This window comes from Sprattus sprattus (assembly GCF_963457725.1).
Source record: "Sprattus sprattus genome assembly, chromosome: 4".
NCBI lineage: Eukaryota > Metazoa > Chordata > Actinopteri > Clupeiformes > Clupeidae > Sprattus > Sprattus sprattus.
In genome coordinates, this window is record NC_137923.1 from 37,929,513 (window position 1) to 37,943,867 (window position 14,355).

Here is a 14,355-nt window from a genome sequence, read left to right on the forward strand (position 1 = left end):
AGCTCATCAGGTTTAAAGGCCGTTTTCCTAAACCTTTTGGAGGGTTCATGCACATATGTCAGTGTTTTGGAGGTGGTGGTGGGGAGTGTAGGAGTTTTAGAGGTAAAGCTCACAATTTCAATACACAACTCAGGAAAAAATAATCTAGCAGTTTTGGCTTGCACCCAGACACACAGCCCTCTCAAAGGTCCCTTTGTTGTGTTTGCTGGCCAACTCCCTTTGATTGAAATATTGATGTTTCTGTTGATCATTTGCTTTTTTTTAAGGGTGACTGGTGATACAATGAACTGATATAATGAAGCGGCATATGTTACTGCAGAGGAGAATATTAACAGTCAGTGTTATTAAATTATATAGTGATATATATTATCATATTTTATACTTCAAAGCTCTCATGCATGTTTGTAGTAATCAGGAAAGAAATAATATCCAATAGTAAACGTGTCACCAAAACATAGTGGGTACCTTAATAATGCACCCCTGTTACAATTAGTGTGTAGCCTTCACGGAATAGCAAGATGTGGCCTTTAAGTATGTTTAAGTATGTAGATGTGGTCCTTTATATGTTTCCCACGGGTCTGAATCAATTGAAAGGCAGAGCATCTGCTGCTGGGTCATGATACAAATATTCTTGTATTTATTATTATTTAAATCCGAGGATGTTGGTAGAATTGATGTGAACGCAATCACCAACGGTTTTGCACAAATTCAGACCTAAAGAACATGGGCACACTCCAATGTGGCCAATTTACGACTGCTATTTAGCGTTCTGAAATTCTGTTCAAAGTTCAGACCGTATCCCAGATGAGAAAACTTTCATGAATGCCAGAATTGGAAGAACTTTGCAACATGTCCTTAATAGGCCGTAAGGTGAACACGGTTTTCGTTTCAGCCCGTTCCACTCACTGGCATCTACACAATCTTTAGCTTATAAAAAAGAACGAGTCGTGGTTAGTTACCAAAAAAAAGTTCGTCGCTGATTTTCCAGTCGATTGTCTATATGGCTTTGTTTTATGCAGAACTAGAGACTTCAGAGCGTAATAAGATTTTTGTCGGGAGCCGTGCCACGGTTCGACACGTGATCATGCTACACCAATGAGAAGGCTGCATTTGTCAACAGAATGGAAAAATGGCGGCTCCCGTGTGGTTAGAAACATCGTTAAAGATAGAGGAAAACATCCGAACATCCTCAAAAGTGGGCTAAATTAATTCTAATTAGTGCTGTATACATAGCCGCGTCCAAGAATAATAATGAGGCAAATATACGATAATGTTATTTTTATATTAAGTCATTTACATCAAGTTTGACATACATGGGAATACACATTACTGACGATCTTACATGGACTGTGAACACCCACCGAAGAAATCAAGGCAAAGACTGTACTTCCTACATCAGCTGAGGAAGTTCAGCACCATCAGCTGTGTGTCCTGACAGCATCACTTGATATGGGAACTGTACAGCCTGTGACTGCAGCACCGAATCATCAGAGCATCTCTCCATATTCTGCAGGAGACCTACAAGAAAAGACCTACCTACCAGCGCCCAAGGTATTGTAAAGGATTCCTAACATCCTGACCATGGACTTTTCAAAACACTGAGGTCAGGCAAACGTCTCTGCTGCTACAAGACCAGAACAGAGAGACTGAGGAGGAGCTTCTTTCCTCAAGCATTCCTTATCCTGAACACACACAATGACTATAAAACATCAATTGCACCTTTTTTCACACACTGCTCTGTAAACTCCCTCTTGCTATTTATGAAAAATATTTCTTCTTTCTTTCTTCACACTTGCACAGAAAAAACAGTAGTATTTTTATGTATGTGACAAATAAACCTCCATGTATCAATAAAAGGCAGTAATTGTAAATACCAATGACCATCTGTTTGTTCATTCATTCATTCATTCTTCCACAAATGAAAACAACACTAATGAACCATAAAAACACTCTTTATGAAACATGAAATATGATATATAAAACTGTACCAAACTGAATAAGAAATAACAGATTAGGGACACTCGGTTCTCACTATTAGTGTCAGTGTCAGGACAGTTATCTTCCAGTTCCTCAGATTCTTTTGTGTTGGCACAACTACAGCAACGACATAGGTCAACTACATGCAACACAATCCTGCAGAAAAACATCTGTCTGTCTCACAGGCACCTTTGCAGCCACAGTGTATCACATGCAAAACACTGTCAGGGGCCGGATTTCTAGTCATCCAGGTGACGTGCAAGTTCCCATCCTCTATTTGCCAACCATATCCAGCAGGTGATGGAGCACTTATATTATGTTTGAGACAGGACCTCATTATTGCAGCCTGGTAGTTTGCCCTTTTGCAGTGCTGATGGAGGGCATCAGTGGTAGGGGGAATGGATAATTCTGGCAAGGCTGATGATGTCATACAGAAAGCCTTGAACCTAGCTTTATTTACATTATCAGCAGCCGACTGATCATATAAGTGGCATACATACTGGCAAAGAAATGCAAATGTTGACTGCTCCAAGTTAAAGTTAGTACCTAAACTTTTAAAAGCCTTTAGGTACTCATCTTTCTCACATGCAACAGAAAATGTCTTTCTTTTTCCTTTGCCATAAAAGGCACTTGTGGAGTCACACCCAGAGAATGTTTGAATTCCGATCAAGGCTGAACACACACTGGTTCCAAGAGCTGATGACACCTTGGTAATGTCAATGATACATGTCCTGTTGCCAGTCCCTGTGAAAACATATAAAGTGCATGGCAAATCTGTCTGCACACTAACAGCAATGACTGCCACATCTGTAGATGCCAGACAGTGAAGCGGGTTGAAACGAAAACAGGGTTCACCTTACAGCCTATATGAGGATGTGCATGTGTGTGAGTGTGCACACACTGGGCACCTTCACGAGGCTTCTCTCCAGTCTTCTCTTCCACACACACACACACACACACAAACAGAGTTGAAGACCTTGTAAATGTTTTCCCCCATAGTATGTTGTTGCATATGAAAATGCCAGTGAAAATGCCTTTACATATTGTAAACATATAAAAGGTCAGGCACATTTATGTGGACCTTCCCTGCCATGTACTATCAGGTGACGTTTTAAAGACCCAGCTTGTTTAGAAGTTTTTCCGCATTGGCATGAGTATCAACATTATGCATTTGAGAAGGGCAAACTTCACACTTCAGAATTCAAGCATTTACGTGGCTTTTCTTCACTGTGCAACCGCTGATGGCATTTCAGACTTGATGTCCTAGTGCAGTGTTTCTCAACCACTGGGCCGTTGCACTTATCATCCTTATTACTACTGTATTTTGTGCTGTGTCTTAATGATATAATGTATTTAACCCTTATTTAATGTTAATCACAATTACAAACGAGGGTCTGACAGGGCTTACAATTAGGTGTGAGTTGTAACACCCACCAACGTAATAACTTCCCACCAACGTAATAACCCTGCCAACGTAATAAAAAAGTGTGCATTTTAGAAGTAATAGCCCGGCCAACGTAATAACTTCCTGCCAACGTAATAATTCTTGCCTCCTGCCAACCTTATTTTCACCGATATTGTTATTATCAAGTCTTACTGTAGGGACAGGTAGCAGGCGTTGAAAGACTGTAAAACGCTGCAGTCCCACCCGGAAAAGACATTTGCACAAAGGCGCTACTCACACACACAAACACACACACACACACACACACACACACACACACACACACACACACACACAAATGTGACAATGTGACACATATGAAAGTGACAATGATAGTTTATGTTTCTCATAGTGGTCTATTAGTCTATCAGTGATCTATCAGTACATAGCAGGGACATGTTTTATAAGTGTGTTCACAGTTATTATAGTCTACACTTTTGACACAAGAAGAAACACAATGAAAGATTTAGTCTGCATTTAATTGCAACTGTTATTCACACAAACAAATCCAGCAAAAGGACTTTCTTGATAAACACACAAATTTACGTTGGCAGGAGGCAAGAATTATTACGTTGGCAGGAAATTATTACGTTGGCCGGGCTATTACCTCTGAAATGCACACTTTTTTATTACGTTGGCAGGGTTATTACGTTGGTGGGAAGTTATTACGTTGGTGGGTGTTACAGTGAGTGCTCCAGATCAATGAGGAAAAGTCAACCCCCTCTCTGGATTTCTAAAGTTGGGATGATTATTGTATTTCTGTAAGTGTGTGTGTGTGTGTGGGAGAGAGAGAATCTGGGAGTGGAGCTGTAATGTTATAGGGGAATGAGGGTTTATTGTTGTGAATGAAATCTCACCTGTGAGTGTGTGTGTGCGTGTGTATGTGTCGATGTGGAGTGAAATGTGTGTGTAGCCTACTGTATGTGGGGTGTGTGTGTGTTTTTGCCCATTTTCTTAAATCCATAGTGTCAAAGTTAGTTAAATTCGCAGGCAAACATAGTTTTTGCAGGGGCAGTGAACCAGCTCAAGGATCACCTTTGGAGCTGGTGGAAGTGACATCCAGAGTCATAATTCTTGTCTTTGTTCATCTGTCAGACGATGTCCTCATTTCTTTGTGATTCTGAAAAATTGAAATATGTGTATGTGAGATTGGTATATTTATCATCTTCTGCCAGTGCTGTCCTTACAGACTCTCAACAAACCCTGCATCCAGTCACGATATATCTTACACCTCTCAGCAATCCCAAGCTCAGCCCAGTAGAATAACTTAATCAAAGACATTATAGTTAAATGATGACCCATGGTTTTATGATGTGAAAAAAAAAAATCTGAACGTGAAATGAATTAATTTTACCACAGTCAGATTGTCATGGACAGGAGAACTTTGGACTTGATCTGATTCATTTTGTCCATGAGTGCTTGTTATAATGTGATAATGAAATGACGTGATAATAACCATATTTTGAATAATTATTAAAAAGTGTTTATTTAATATAATTTACATTGTCAATATAACAACACTAAAAATAAATACTCGGTCACGTGATGCTTTGCGAGTGAGCGGTCGCCTTTAATCGACCTCCCGTCTAACAGTTAAATATCTATCTTTTTGACCTATCAAACCATTACTTTCGAAGACATTTTGATATTACATTATGTCCGGAACAGATACTGCAACTTCTCAGCGACAAACAACGAGGAGCCGTCGTGCTGACACTAAATCAACCACTGCTAACTCAGGGATGGGTGAAGACGAACAGGAGGAAAACATGGCTAACGTCATTGCCGACATCGTGACATCTAAGATTAGCGCCCTCATGGACACTAAATTCGCCGAACTTCAGGCCAGTTTGAACACTCAAATAAGCCGCATAGACGACAACAGTAAGAGACTGAGTGAGGCTGAGAACCGTGTCTCAGAAAATGAAGATAGGACGAATTCCCTGGAGTCCAAAATTATCCTCCTAGAGAAAAAAGTTCATGACCTGACTACCCGGGCTGATGACATTGAAAACCGGAGTCGTAGAGACAACATTCGCATTATTGGACTGAAAGAGGGCACAGAGGGTAACCAGGCGGTTGAATTTTTTGAAAGATGGCTTTCTACTACGCTGGGGATACAGACCAAACGCGGGGTTATCAAGATCGACAGGGCACACAGGTCTCTTGGGGAACGCCGGCCAAAATATAACAGACCGGTTATCATCAAACTCCACAACTCCAGGGACAAACAAAGAATTTTCGCAGCGGCAAGAGAGAAGGGCGATATCATCCACGACAACAACAAGGTCCTGATTCGCCAGGACTTTTCTCAGTCGGTGAGGGAAGCACGACGCGAATTCAACTACATCTGCGAGGGGCTGCTCGAGAAGAAGATACGATTTCGGATGCAATACCCTGCCACGCTCTCCATCACAGTCCGCGGGAAAGAACACTCTTTCAAATCACCCACGGAGGCTGAAGAGTTCATAGGCAGGTGTGATTTCCCGACGACCACGAGAGATGGAATTGAAGAAACGGCTTGACGGCTGTGGTGAGATATAATTGTTATGGGAGTGCCTTCTTATAAGGTCATTGAACTTTCAAAAACATTGTGGCAGTCCTGAATGGCTGAGTATCTACATTCGTTCTAAGTAGACCCTTAATGGTTTGATTATGTGCACTACAATGACTGTTTGGACGGGAGGGGTGTGGAGGATTTTGCTTTGTTTTTTATCCTTCATAGGCAGAACAGTTGGGAAATGCTTCCTAATGTTGGTCTGGTCTTTCTAATGATTGGAGGCTTACCGTTTTGCTTCACTTGTCCCATTTTATCTAAGATTGTCTTTTGTGTTGGGTGGGGCTTGTTCAATGTAGGGGCATGGCTCAGCATTTGGGGCTGGAGCCATATTGACAGCTTTAAGTATTGTGTTTTTTTCTTATTTTCCCCCTTCTGTTTTACCCTCTTCATGTTTATGTCTTCAGTGTCTCACAGCGATTATCTAATATTTAAATATTCTTTTATCATGTTGTTGCATTTACAATTGATATTTAGTTATGAGTGACGTTAAAATAATCACACTCAATGTCAAAGGCATCAACAACGTTGTTAAGCGTCAGAAGATACTCTCCTTTTTAAAAAAAGAAAAATGTCAAATAGCCTTCGTCCAGGAAACCCACCTCTCAGAGTTAGAACATTTGAAATTACGAAGGAGCTGGGTGGGTCAGGTATTCTACTCCTCGTATAATTCCAAAAGTAGGGGGGTTGCTGTTCTCATACACCGCTCATTACCTTTTACCTTGGAAAAAAGCATATCTGACAAAGAGGGAAGGTATGTGCTCCTGTCTGGCTATCTATATGGTGAACTTATTGTTCTAGGATGTGTCTATGCTCCAAATAATTATGAAGCATCCTTCCTCCCAAAACTTCTTGCTGATTTGGCATCATTCTCCTCCCAAAATATGCTCATTGGTGGTGATTTAAATTGTGTGCTCAACTCAGAGTTGGACGTATCTTCTCCTCGCCTTACATCTTCTTCAAAGAGTAACAGTCTGCGTGAATTTCTAAAAGATTTGGATTTATATGATGCTTGGAGAGTACTTCACCCCCTCGATAGGGATTACACATTTTTTTCATTCCCTCATCAGGTTCATTCCAGAATTGATTATTTCTTTTCCTCAAGACAATTCTTGGCCAGAATAAAAGATTGCAAGATTGGTACCCAGTCTTTATCAGACCATTCACCTGTAGTCATAGTAATTTCCCCTCCATACAAAGACCCCTCCTGTTATCATTGGCGTCTGTCTCCGGTCATGCTTAACAGCCAACGCTTTATCGATTTCGTTACTGAGCAATTGCAGTTCTTTTTTGCCGAAAATAAAACCCCCGAGGTTAGCTCTTCAACCTTATGGGAAGCCTCAAAGGCCACCATACGTGGGGCCATTATATCCTATACCTCTGCACAGAAAAAGGAGGCCTTAAAGAGACAATTAGAACTAGAAGAGGCTTTGAGAGATATTGAAATTCAATTTAAGCGCACACCAAACAAATATCTAGCTAAAAAATTAGAAGCAGCTCGCTCGGCACTTAATCAAATATTAACCCAAAAAGCCGAAGCCCAAATATTTTTTGCTAAACATAGGCTTTTTGAGTCAGGCAACAAGCCAGGCCGTTTACTTGCCCGTCTGGCTCGTGGAAGGGTGGAACCTAATATTATCGCCTCTCTTCTAGATAAAAATGGAACTAGGCATTTTAAGTCAACTGAATTGAACAAACTCATGAAGTCATTTTATGAGGAGCTTTATAGCTCAGATTGCACTGCCTCATTGGAAAATAGACAACAATTTCTCGATAAGATACAATTCCCATCCCTATCAGAAGATCAAAAAAATATGTTATGTAGGCCTATTACTGAGGAGGAGGTTTCAGACACTATCAAAACACTCCAAAGTGGGAAGGCACCGGGCCCGGACGGCCTTGGACCAGGCTATTATCAAACGTTTAGGAAAACACTAGTGGGCCCCCTTACAGACATGTATGTTGACAGTCTTGAGAAGGGTTGTCTTCCCCCGACTCTAAACTTAGCACACATTTCTGTTCTTCTGAAGAAGGGCAAACCAAATGATACATGTGGCTCTTACAGACCCATTAGCCTTATATCAGTTGACAGTAAACTGCTTTCAAAGCTCTTGGCAAAACGGCTCGAGGACTTGCTCCCAATTCTTATAAATCCGGATCAAACAGGTTTCATACATGGCCGCTACTCTTTAGGCAATGTTAGGAGACTTTTAAATATTATTCATTCCTCATTCCAAAATAAACAGAAAACACTAGCTATATCATTAGATGCCGACAAGGCGTTCGATCGTGTCGAATGGCCTTACTTGTTTGACATTATGGAAAGATTTGGCCTTGGTGGAAATTTCTTAAAATGGACCCAAACTATATATCAGGCACCCAGAGCCATCGTCATAACCAATGGTCGCCGCTCTGAACCTTTTCCAGTGGCTAGGGGTGTCCGACAAGGGTGCCCTCTTAGCCCTCTTCTTTTTGCCTTGGCTCTAGAGCCACTTGCTGAGGTCATACGGTTACATACTGAAATAAAAGGAGTATATTTGGGAGACATAGAACACAAAATTGCTCTTTATGCAGACGACATTCTTCTGTTTGTTTCATCTCCGGCGTTATCCATCCCTGCAATTATGAATACTTTTAATGAGTTCAGTTTCGTGTCAGGTTATAAAATTAACTTTAATAAGTCTGAAGCTATGCCACTAGGTCACATGGCCAAATCTGATGTACCAAACAATTTTCCTTTTAAATGGTCAAATTTTGGTTTCACATATCTTGGGATTAGAATCTCACCGACTCTGTTGGATCTCTGGAAGCTTAATTTTGCACCTATACTTTGTGCAGTCAAAAAAGACCTGGAACGGTGGCATAACCTTCCTATATCTCTGTTTGGACGTATTAGTCTCATCAAAATGAATGTACTCCCCCGGTTACTTTATCCTTTGCAGATGCTCCCTTTGTACTTAACAAAAAAGACTAATAGGGATTTGGAGAGGGCAGTGTCCAAGTTTATTTGGCAGGGTAAAAAACCTAGGTTACGTCTTAAGGTACTTCAACTTTCTACAGATATGGGTGGGCGTGCATTACCCAATTTAATTTTCTATAACTGGGCATGTCATGCTCGCCACCTTTGGTCCTGGTTACATGCCTTTATAGATGGGGAGTCTTGTGTTGACTCCTGGGCTTGTTATCCATTTTCTCCTTGGAGTCTAGTTATGTGTAATCCAAACAATATTAACCCAGAGGTTAAACACAACCCTATAATTTATAATAGCATTAAAGTTTGGCGTGATATTTCAAAACACTTGGGGATACATGGGAAATCTTTACTGGCACCCATCACTCAGAATCCTGATTTTCCTCCAGGTATCAACTCCTCTGTGTTCATATCATGGCGAGATAAACAAATAATTTTCCTTGGCCATTTATTTAAAGACAATATTCTTATGTCCTTTCAGGAACTACAGGATGCTTTTGATATTCCCAGATCCAATTTCTTTGGCTACTTGCAAATAAGACATTTCCTTTTTTCCTTGCCTAACTTTCCTCCTACCATTTCTCTCTTTCATAATCCAGAAAACTTCCTTCTTAACCGTAAAAATCTTAAACAGTTCATTTCGGGTTTTTATTCCCTACTGCTTTCTTGTGGCACATTTGAGCTACCCAACATCTCTCAAAAATGGGAGGGTGATTTAGGGACTGAATTTATTGAAGATGACTGGCAGGAGGCCATTGCTTCCATCAGGTCAGCGGCTACCAGTAATAGACTAAGGGAAACTCAGTTTAAAATACTGCACAGGTTACACATTACTCCGGTCATATTACACAAAATAGACCGCTCAATTTCCCCCCTCTGCACCAAGTGCAACTCTGAAAGAGGGACCTATTTTCACTATTTCTGGGATTGTAAATATACGTCAAGATTCTGGACCCAAGTGGCCAAAATAATTAGTGAAGTTATTGGAGTTGAGGTTAAAAAAGACCCTAGCGTATTTCTGGTTGGGTTACCCTCTAAGGTACTACAGCTCCCAGCACCAAGATACACATTACTTGAGAAACTCCTCATTTCTGCACGCAAATGCATATTGCTGAACTGGATTAAAGAACACCCACCTACAGTCACACAATGGTACAAAGAAATCTTCAGTATTTTGCCACATGAAAGATTGATGGCTTTGGCCAAGGGGAAAGAAGGTATGTTTAACAAAATTTGGTCCCCCTTCATAAACTATCTTCCAGAAGATCTGAGTTCTCTTCTCTTAAGAGGGGAGTTGAGTGAGTTCTGGTCACAGACGAGGCCTAGATCTCCCCCATAACCCGATCACAAGTTGCCTGTATGTGTTTATGATAACAATGTGCTCCTGTGTTGTTGCTGTGGACACACCCCCTTTTCTTTTCTTTTCTTTTTCTTTCTCGAATTATTTATCTTTATGTCTATTTATTTGTGATCTGTTTCTTGTTGTTTATGTTGTATTTCATTTCATTACTCTGTTTTATTTAATGTGCTTTGTATTTTCTGTTTGCGCCATGAAAGCTGTCAAATGGGGGGGGGGTGGGGGGGATGGGGATGTTTTGTGTGATAAAAAACAATAAACAGTATGTTAAAAAAAAAAAAAAAAAATAAATACTCTCTCTGACAGTACCATTTATCATAGATGGATAGTGAACTAATGTTTATGACACAGATACTCATACAATATATTTCAATAAACTATCATCAACCTCAACAGGAAACCTCCTCAGTTTCATCGAAACCATAGCATTTCAAAGCCTTCCACAGTGAGATAAGTTGATAAGTTTGAAACAGTTTTCAACCGTAAGTGAGAGAGCAATGGAGGCAGGAGGGTAAAGTTGGTCATGTTCCATTTTTCTGAGCCATCAAGTTTCTTAGAATAAACAAAACCTCCACTGTTGGTCAGATGATCAGAATGATCAGATAATGGTTACTGTTCTTACTGTTGGTTCTTGGCAAAGGAATCCCACAGTATGGTGAGCTGGGACTTCAGGTTCCACGATGTGATAGAGGAGGGTCAGGGGATCCAGATAAAAGCAAAGTGTACAAACTCACTTTAACTGTGAAAATACTTAGGAGCGCACATACCGTTTAAATATATTTTGAATATTATTCAAAATAATCTTCACTGTCACTGTCCTCTCTAGTATGACAATCTCAAAGAAGAGTGATCATCAAGAGTTACATCTGGTTGGAGGTCTGATAGGGATCGTCTTTAATGTTCAGCTAGACTTGAGTCAGTGAGTCTCTTAGGTTAGAATAAGTTAAACATCCGCTGGCAATTGTCAGATCTGGGACACTGTTCTTACTGGCGGTTCTTGGTGAAGGAATCCCACAATGTGGTGAGCTGGGTCTTCAGGTCCTGAGCTAAAGGATCCAGTTTTCCCTTCAGCTCCTCTGTGTAGGGAGCCAGATTCTGCTGGACCTCCTGGATTTTCTGAGCCAGCTGCAGTTGGAAGCTGTGGGCCAGGGGAGTGATGTTCTTCTGGAAATCCTGCAGATGCTGGTCCACTCTCTGTTTCAGCTGGTCTGTGTGGGGGCCCAGCTGGGACTGCAGTTCAGTCAGGCTTTTCTCCAGGCTTCCCTTCAGCTCCTCAGTCTTCTGCAGCAGCGTGGCCTTCAGGGCCTCTGAGTCCAGAGCCTCAGCGTAGGTGGTCACTTCCCTCATCAGATCCTCCACCCGCTGTTGGAGGTCCAGCCTCAGCTCCTCGGCGTACGGCTCCAACAGGCTTTTCGTGGCACTCAGGTCCTTCTCCACATGGGCTTTCAGTTGCTCGGCCTCCTGGGATAGCTTGGTTAGCAGTTCCTGAGTCAAAGGGATCACCACACTAATAGCTACAGTGTACTGGTCAATGGCACCAGTACTTTCAGCAATCCTGGCACTGCAGAGACAAGAGAGGAGTTAAATATGAAATGCTGCAAAAATAGAGAAAATTCTATATAAAGTAAGATAGATGTTTGGTGATGGTTAACACTCAAAACATGTGAAGCATAGCACGTATATTTAATAGAGTAGACACTGTATTTAAAGGCACCCAGTGCAACTTTCGAGGCAAAAATAAACATTCAATTTCTAGTCTTTTTTACACATAGGAAGTTTCAATAACTCCATACCATTACATATCGACATTCAAGGAGCAAAGATGAGACGTCGTTGTGTGGTGAGAACTGATAGAAAATCGTAAACAACAACAATCTTTATTTATTGGTGCCACCAATAAATAAAGCAGGATTCCCGTCGGCAATTCTCTGAGTTTTCCGAACGCGTGACTTCACTATTTGCAAGCGCATGGTTCTATTTCATGATGGCGGATCTAAGTTGTTCCGAGACGAAGACGAAGAGAAAGCGTGGTCAACCTCGTGTTTTCGCGACACCACAGAAAAAACTGAAGTTTCATAAGAAGCATATGGGTGTCGTGTCCTCTTGGGCGACACATTTGACGAATGGAGGAAGCTAAGCGAGAAGCTCGGGTTGCAGAGGGACAGCGAACTTGCACGTGTGCTGTTGGACAGGTAATAATAATAATAATTAATTTTGTAAGTACTAACAACTTTATTCAATTACAGGCATGAAAGTACTAACAACTATTTTCAATGCATGGGCCACATTTGCGGAATATCATTGTGTAACATTCAGCAAATACCTTAGAACAGACAGCCCTGCCTTCCGTGTTAGAATCTCCGGAAGCGTTTGGGACTCATCGGAAAACTCAGAGAATTGCTGACGGGAATCCTGCTTTATTTATTGGTGGCACCAATAAGTAAAGACTGTTGTTGTTTACGATTTTCTATCAGTTCTCACCACACAATGACGTCTCATCTTTGCTCTTTGAATGTCGATATGTAATGGTACGGAGTTATTGAAACTTACTACGTGTAAAAAAGACTAGAAATTGAATGTTTATTTTTTTGCCTCGAAAGCTGCACTGGGTGCCTTTAAAGTATGTACAATTGTTTATAAAATCAGATACAAAATGTTAAATTGCAACCTCGATCATATTACTCACTTGAATTCCTGGCCAAGTTCAGACTGTTTGATCTTCTGTAAAGCATCCTCAGCAGTGAATGTTGCCTTGGCAACATAGTCCCAGAATGCATCTTTCACCATGTCCATATTGGGCAGTGGCTGGTCCTGCCACATAATGTTGGCATGGCAGCCTAGTGGAAAATGCAGGTGTCATAAGTGAAGTGGGTTCAAAGTAATGATTTGGATAGAGGAGGTTAACAGGTTTAAATGTTAAGAGACGATGTTGAAGAATCTCCCAAAATGTACTAGTTATTTTTTTCTTACCAGTGAAAACAGCAAGTGTGAGAACCAGAAAGACCTTCATGACTCTTGTTTCACCTCTGGCTAAAACAACAACAATTATCAATTGCAAACTGAACTAATATGTACACACCACAATCGGTTAGAATACCAACATCAAATAAGAAATGAAAGGTGAATGGGATAGATCATAGTCATATTATACCTTGTTAGTCTGCTTGTCTGTTTGTCTCAGCTGGAGTTTATGAGTGTGTGTCTTGACTTACATTCAGGCCTGAATATATACCAACATTGATGCTGTGATGACGGAGACAAAGTCCATTGTGTTCTTCCCTGCTGTCGTTACCCATGATGACACGCCTGAATTATCCACGTCAGAATGCCCTCTGAATCACCCAGACAGAACCTCCGCTCACAACCTTTCATGCCACTGACTGTATAATCATTACAGTCATGTATTAGTGAATCAGAAAACACACTTACCTGGTGATCATTTATAAAAGATTTAGCAGCCTTGCCAAAATATAATGAAATGTGTGTAACTTGGTCAAGATGGTCCTCAAATAACTTTTTTTTAGAAATATTAAAAAGGAAAAAGAGAAAGCACACAATCATTTGAGGTTTTATAATGCAGTTTCATTCCTATTAAATAGCTGGATTATTACATGAACATTTGGCCCCATGTCAGCTTATCTAAAGGTCATAATAGGACAACTAAGCCTATGGAAAATACAGCATCTAAATAGATCTAATAGTAATTTGTGGTGTAAGAGTGATAAACTAGAGAAACACAAGCTCTTGAAGTTGCTTGGCTTGAGACAAATTCTTATCTGTATGTGTGATGTTGATGTTGATGTGTATGGTATGTGGCACCACTCTATATAGAGATAACTGAAGCTGCAGACAAGGTTTTCGTTCTAGTTTACTTGAATCCACAGTGATGTGACATAGGCTTTGACCTGATTCAACCTTGGACTTGAGGGACCTGAGACACATGTTGATATTATACTCAGAATGGGCATTGGGTGTATGTCCATGTCTTCCCCATCTATGAAGACACGTTTATCAGTTAAACCCCTACTAGTACCAGTGCTAGGATCCAC

General features: G+C 40.8%; 1 protein-coding gene across 1 annotated transcript; it reads right to left on the minus strand.

The window, feature by feature from the left end:
• Window positions 1–11,290: 11,290 nt before the first annotated feature.
• LOC308363493 (apolipoprotein A-IV-like) lies at window positions 11,291–13,316 on the minus strand (the record flags this gene model as incomplete). Its single annotated transcript, XM_080836300.1, has 3 exons — window positions 11,291–11,867; window positions 12,993–13,143; window positions 13,277–13,316. 3 exons carry the CDS (start codon window positions 13,314–13,316, stop codon window positions 11,291–11,293), a joined length of 768 nt encoding a protein of 255 aa, XP_080692426.1.
• Between the last annotated feature and the right edge of the window lie 1,039 nt (window positions 13,317–14,355).